At 34.2% G+C, this 7,589-nt stretch overlaps 1 protein-coding gene across 1 annotated transcript in view; it reads right to left on the reverse strand.

The window, feature by feature from the left end:
• EYS (eyes shut homolog) overlaps positions 1–7,589 on the reverse strand; it is a 685,229-nt gene that overhangs the window by 243,367 nt on the left and 434,273 nt on the right. The window contains exons 32-33 of the mRNA XM_057369428.1: positions 6,603–6,793; positions 5,014–5,105 (exon numbers count right to left, since the gene is read on the reverse strand). Of these exons, the coding sequence (XP_057225411.1) occupies positions 5,014–5,105; positions 6,603–6,793 (283 nt within the window). The remainder of the gene's footprint in view (positions 1–5,013; positions 5,106–6,602; positions 6,794–7,589) is intronic.

Below are 7,589 nucleotides of genomic sequence, written 5' to 3' on the forward strand. Positions count from 1 at the left end.
ACTGAACTTTTTCCTAGTAAGCTCCATTGATCTGGGAAAAGTTTCAGACCATATAAAAATTAGAAATTATTAGATAAGTCAGCAGTTGTATTTCATTCACCCCTAGTTTTATGCTAGGCGCTTTAGAAAGGACTAAAAAAAAACAAAAAACAGCACAACTGTGGCCAAGAAAGTAAGTTTGCGAGAGCCCTGTCAATGGCCAGTTTAGAAGCCCAGCAACTTCCTAAATCTTTTGTATTGGTAACAAATACAAAACACATTTAACCCTGCTATGTCCAARTATTTAAACATTTTGCAGCTGATGCAAGGCCATTGACAGCTTTCTTGGGAAAGGTCAAAAAAATGAAAACAGCCTGAAGCTATTTTATATTAAGAATATATTTCTTACTGCATTTTATAAACATTGAATACACTTCTCCATCTAAGCAGCAATAATTGCTAATAATGCCTTTTGACTTACACTGTTTTTTGAAGATAAGGCCCATTAAAAATGTTTTCATTAAGCAGACTGTATGGCATTTGCATGGTACATGAAACAACAAATGGATGACTTCTTCACCCATATGCTGTTATGCYAAAAATGAAGGWCAAAGTTCTGCACCTTYGTGATAAAATAAAAATAGGAATTTWCAATAAAAGTGAARTAMAAAGAACMAAAGRCAAACAAAACAGAGAGGCATCTGCAGGATTTTGTAACCACTTTATCTATCATCTGCTTATCTTACCTGCCTGAAAGTCCTAGGGAAAATATGAGGTTTGTAGCATGTTCTGAAGGATAATAAATACAGYATACTTTGCACCATATGGATTATCTCAGACCTTCATAAAAAGCTGTCAAAACCAAGCAACATACAAACTCCTGAGTGTGCATATGTTGCATTATGGCATGATTAGAAAGATTCTTTTCTGACTAGAGGAAACAGAAAACTTTTACATTTCAAAAGACAATCAACCATCAAAAGTACTATAAGTAACTAGCGTAAAGCTCAAATTACAAACAACAGGAGTTAAAGGAGAGGAATAACACACTCTTTGGAAAGCAATCGCCAGATTTGGGAGTCAGTTTCTAAACTGACAGAACACCTGCATGAGATTTCAAATCCTCGTGATCTTGGACAATTAAAAATATTTTGAAGTGGATAGGCTCATATTAAAGAATGAAGGTTTATTCATGACATCTACTGCATAATCAATTTGTAAGTGGACAGATTTGYTAAAGCAACTGAAAATTGTGATCTGAGACTAAAATTAAAATAAAAAATACTTTTCATGCAATTGAGAAAACTATTTTTATCAGTACTGAAATGGAGAACAGTGGACTAAGAGAAGGCAAATTTCTAATTACGCTTCTGCAGTTTGGTTCATTTCTGCAATACATGTTATTTTATCAATTAATTTTGATGACAAAGATTGAAGAAGAAAAATCTTAAAACTGTTAATGGAGGCATATTTATAAAAACTACAATGAGAAGCCTGAGGTCAAACATCCCCTGCATTGCCAGTAAGAAAACTATATTCACTACAAAACGAAACATGTAAACCTTCCATTGCTTGAGTCTTACACTTCTTTCCCTTCATAATATCCTGCAGTAATATAATTCCTGTGGGGCATTGTCCATATCAATTTTTCATTGTAGCCCTTTCACTTCCCTGGTAACATACTTGAGAAAACTAAAACAATAGCCAGAAATGTGAGTAAAACATGCAACMAACTTTCATTAACAGATTTAGTACACAACTACAGTAGTTTACACATAAAATGGAACTCTCAGGCACTGCTCTGAGGAAAAGCTTGGCAACGTGCTGGTTTTAGCAGCCAGTGCCACAAATTAGATTAATCTGATGCAAAAAGTTATATTCTAACCCAAATTATCCAAGCTATCCCAGATTTTGATGCAAATACAGTCTTTACATGGTATCAAATTTATTAAATTATTACAATTTTCTTAGTCATAGTAGTCCATCATCATGAAAAATGTACTTCAGTAATGCTTCTATTTTACTTTCAGCATGAATATTGTGATGAACTATGAAAACTGGATAAAGCACACTGTCTGACAGTAATATGAATCCTTATTTGCAAATATTAGGTGGTGTGACATTCCTTTTATTCACATCAGGAATTATTTCTGTGGAATAAAGGAAGTAGTAAAATGTTCTCCTGTAAGCAGCAAAAGAAGATACTATCAATAGCTAATTTTCACTGTACTTAAACTTGTATTAAACAACACTCAGTACTTTTAAGTCTATTTCTTTCATTTAATAGGATATTGTACAGGCAGCACACTTTGAAGAAGGCTTATCTTCAGGACCTGAAATGCATTACTTTTCATGAATTGAAAAAACAAAAACCTTTACACGACCAGACTACATCAAAAGASCTCCAAACAATTAGGATTATATTAAGTAATAAGAATTAGAATTCTCTTAAAAATATTAATTTTAATTTTTTTATTGTTATTATCCATAGTGTCTGTTCATAATATCTAACATTTGCACAACAAAGAAAATCCCATGTACATATCCACTACGTTATAATATGCAGTATTTTGTATCTTCCCATTTAACGTTGCCAATTTCCCAGACGCCATTGTTCAAAACTTAACTATCTCACTGAAAATCAGTTCTGAGAAGACTGTTTGCAAACGCCTAGAAAGTTGCTGAATATTTTACAGCTACTTTTCACCAGTTATTTTAAGTTGTATTATTCTCTATTACACTGCAGTTGATGAAATGAAATGGGAACTTTGCAAAACAATTAACACATATTTCAAGACTGATGCTATCAAACCTAATTGTCAACAATATAGATTTAGTTAATTATATTAATTATTAATTAATTAATTATATTTAATGGCAATAAAGAAAAGAAAAAGCATGCAAAGCCTATATATTGAGAATTGTTTAGATTGGCAAAAATCTTTAAGACCATCAAGATCAACTGTCAAACCAGCACTGCCAAGTCCAACACTAAACCATGTCCCTAACTGCCACGTCTACACGACTTTTAAATATCTCCAGTGATGGTGAYTCAGCCACTTCCCCAGGCAGCTTCTTTTGCTATTTTGCAACCCTTTCCAAATATCGAACCTAAATCTCCCTGTGCAACTTGAGGCCATTTCGTATTGTCTGACTTCTTGTCAGTTGGGGTAAAAGACTGACCGTCACCTCTCTAGAGCCTCCTTCTCCTTTCAGGGAGTAGTACGGAGCTATTAGGTCTCCCTTCAGCCTCTTTTTCTCCCAGATAAACAGCCCCAGCTCCCTCAGCCACTTCYCACRACTCAYACAACTGGTCTTGGCCCATTGATTCAGCCTGTCCARATCCCTCTGTAGAGCCTTCTTACCCTCCAGTGAATCAACATTCCCAYATGATTTGGTGTCATCTGCAAAATGTTATCTTAAAGCAATATCCAGAACTATTTCCAGTCTTCTAAAGTGAGCGRAATGATTAATTATTAATTGCTCAGTAACTAGCCTAAATCCCATAAATGGTATGCATTTCTTCTTTGTCAGGACAGCTCAGGAAATGAGCCACACTTGTGATTTCTTTGTCTTTGGCATTCTCTCTTAGCTGTCTTTAGTGGACTTGAAGAGTATTTGAGTATTTAGTCTCTATTCATATAGAAGCTGCTTAATGATTTTATCACCTTTATATCTCTTCTCTAAAAACTGTTTTCCAATTTACTTTCTCTATTTTGATATGGAGATGGAGTCATAACCAGGAAATAAACAGAATTCCATATGTTACTAGATTTTAGAAAATCTTGCTTTTATCAGTGTCAGAGATACTGTGTTCTATTTCTTCCTTCTCTGTTCTATTTCTTCCTGGTCCCAGAGGAGCTYACACTTGCTTTCAGCATGTAAGCTTACACTTGCTTTTAGCATGTGTTAACCATTAGCATGGTTTGCTTTATGGTGTTCCTTTTTTGGGTGATAAGTACAACTGCAGTGGATTACCCAGTTTTGCTCCTTGCAATTTGTGTATGTTGCTGTGTGGTCCAGACCTTGAGTGTGGTTTAACATGGTAGAAAAAAAAAAATTATGATAGCAAAGGTAGCTGAAATGTAGTAACAAACTGTGGTCTTCACTGCCATATCAGAGGCAGCAAGGTACAGTTTAATGGATACACACTCCACTACATTTCCCATAGAAGGAAAGAACACGGTATTGCCCTCCAAAAGTTTTTCATTTCACAATGTTTGGACAGATATAGCTATAAAAGGCCTATTCCAGTAAAAGATTTTTGTTCCTTCTTCACTCTTCCACAAACTTTTTAAGGAGTAACTTACTCCTGAGAGACAAGCAGACAGCTAGCTTGCTTTCTTCTTGCTGGACAAGATGACTGGAACTATTTTAAGCTATCTAATAGGAGCTAGGCACCCAGAGAGCTCACTAGGTGCCTAAATTTTCTGCAAAGTTAACCCAAAACTTTCAAATCCAAGGCTGTGGATTCTATGAGCATGGATATTTGGTCATTAGATACATCTATGTACAAAGAATGTGGAAGTTCTACTACTTACCTCATTTTATTTCATTTAATTCTCCTTCAGTTGCAAGTAWTGTTGCTTTTACAGGAATTCTATAACCTGTTATGAGTGGCAAGTCAGCRACAGCAGTGAAAGTCATGGTGCAGCTTCTATTTATTTTCCAAGATTTTTCTATCAGTCACACTCTCATTGTTGCAAATTCAACTATTTCCCAGATTGAGTAGCTTGGACCTACTGCACAGCATCTTCCCTGACTGAATGTTTATGTTTGCTTCAGTAAATGATTTCAAGGAGAATAAATTTATTTCCACTAAACACACCAGGGATGTGATGAGCACTATCCAACTGTAGTTACAAACATTTTTTCCAAGGATATGTTGTGGCCAACACTGCCATAAAATKATTCTACCTACATATTCAGGTATAATACATATATTATATGAATTACATAAATTTGTGGAATTTACTAACTATCCAATCTGTATAATCTTTGAAACACCTATAAAACAGACAACAGTAAACTTACCTTATTTGCACATTATACCAGTGTCCATCATCCACTCTTGCAGTGGTAGTGATGTTTTTGACTTCTGCCATTTCATCACATAAATACTGGTACTGCAGAGTGGAAAAAAAATTATTTACATTATTTCTAATAACTAGACACTTACAGGCTTAGAAACTTGAATTTTAAAATAATAAGTGGTTTTATAAAAGCCTGAAGGATGTCATGTGTATCAAGGAAAATTAATGTTTCATTAAAAGTTCCGGATCGCGAAGATATACAAATATCTTGTATATCTATACAAGTATATATATATATATATACAAAAAATATATATATACAAAAATATACAAGTACATATATAAGCTTCCTAGCCTGCATGAAAATGCTTTAATCTTTGTGTATTGTAAAATCAGATATTATGGGTCTGATTTGCAAGGAAGTTGACCATCTGTAACCCATCTGAAATTAACACTGGCCACGGGTGAATTTTACTTACCATTTTATGGCTTCTTTACTCTTCCAAACACGTAATGTAGCATGCAGGCTTGAGCATTTTGGAGCACCATTTAATTTCCTATACTAATGTGAACAAGCACTTGATTTCATGGTTTGTCTACTTGTAATTGTAGCTTGATTGTGAGCTTAGAACCATTTGTTCATTGGGCTTTAAATCTACATTTAATTGACCAGCATTGTGAATGATTAAGTGAATTCAATTAGTTTTAACACRGCACACTGGGATTTCTGAATAGATTTGTGTCAATTAAAGTACTTTCATATTTTATGGTGCTTATGATATGTTAGAAAAATATTTTTCTGCATCATTACTTTACCATGAATACAAGTAAGAYGAACTTAAAGCCGTCAACATTTTCTAAACCTTGGATAACTTCCTGCCCATGACTAATCTCATTTGTTCTGGACAAAGGTAGTCAAAATAAAATAAAAGACAAAAAAAACACAATATAACAAAATTAAGTAAAAGGTTTTGGGCTTTTTTTTTTGTTTATTTTTAATTTATGTATCTGTTCAGTATGGTCATGGTCTTTAAACATGAGGGCAAATATAATTCAAATATGCTGTTTCCAATAGACATGCCACAGTTCTTAGAGACAAATACAATTACAGGTCCTTTTGGAAATTTTTAGCAGGAAAATGGAAGATCCATTCTGAGAGAAGTAACTTTTCTTTTACTATCTTTTTATAGTCTCTTTAGTATCTGCCTATCTCTTCATAAAGCTCAAGCTTTATCTCTTTCTCAGAAAAGAGAGAATAATTTKCAAAAGGTAAAGACATACCATGATGCACACTGTGAGGAGGTTCAGTTAGTTTAGGTATAAAATAAAATAACTTAATTTGTACCACAGATAAAGACAGAACCTACATTCTTTATTTTTGTGTTGTAATGTATACTCTTGTGAGTCATATTTATCATACTAGCCAAGAATTGGACACAACAGCAAGTTTAAATAAAAACCTTAAGATATCAAGAATCTCTGTAGCTTTGTTTACTACTTCYTACAGTAAAAGAAGAAATAAATATTAAATTTTTTACATATTCTAACTTTTATTAATTTCTCTTTTSATGGGAGATTTTGATGCCTTACCTGCAAACTGCCATTATTGATGACAAGCCTAATTAGAAAATGTCGTGTTGTTTCTGGGCTCTGTTCAATAYTCAGGAGAAGTCCATGAGGATTTTGGGTCTTAAATTCCATGTGGATGAAGTTTTGCATGTTCAAATGCAAGCCTTGAAATTCCAGGTAAGAATCACCATAGTAGTGAGCATAACTAAAATCTGTGAATACAATTTTGAGACATGTGAGGAAATAAACACATTTTCCTTCTTCACAAGTTGCTTTCTTATTCTGGTAGTGGTAGCAAAGATAAAAGAAAATTTTTACATCTGTCAAGGATACAGGTATGAATCTGAAAATTGATGTGAGTAGTCTTCTGTCTAAGGTAAAATGAATAGTCTATAAAACTAAAGGTTTTGGTCAAATTATATTAAGCAGGCATATAGATCAATGCCTGAAAGACTAGGCTATAAAGATGAAAGCATTTGRTACATATCTAGCAGCTTTGGCTCAACGCTTTTTTCAAAGTTAGGTGTTTTAATCAAAGCTAATTRCAAGAATGAATGGGTTTGAAGTCTTTAAAGAAACCACGTTGTGTGGAAAGGAGACATTCTACAGCCTAATTATGAAACTAGCATCTTAATAAATGTAAAATTTCCCTTGTGACTACACTTAGCTTKTCTGAGTTATCTAAAAACCTCTCAACATCCAACACCCTGTGCCATACCTGGAGAGGACAGATGCAGCTCTTATTTAAATGGAAAAGATATGTGAATACATGGCTTCAAGCCCATCAAATGGCATATGGCTACACTTACTTCTTTGTATTATTTCTTTCTCCCTGTCCCCTTCTTTTTCCTCCTCTTTCCTTTCCCTGCTCCTTTGCTTTTTCTGTTCACCTCTTTCTACCTCTCTCCCTCCTTTCCTTCCTTCCTTCCTTCCTTCCTTCCTTCCTTCCTTCCTTCCTTCCTTCCTTCCTTCCTTCCTTCCTTCCTTCCTTCCTTCCTTCCTTCCTTC

The sequence above is a fragment of the Malurus melanocephalus genome, unplaced genomic scaffold, assembly GCF_030028575.1.
Source record: "Malurus melanocephalus ecotype Western Australia unplaced genomic scaffold, MMel_1.1 scaffold_109, whole genome shotgun sequence".
Taxonomy (NCBI): domain Eukaryota; kingdom Metazoa; phylum Chordata; class Aves; order Passeriformes; family Maluridae; genus Malurus; species Malurus melanocephalus.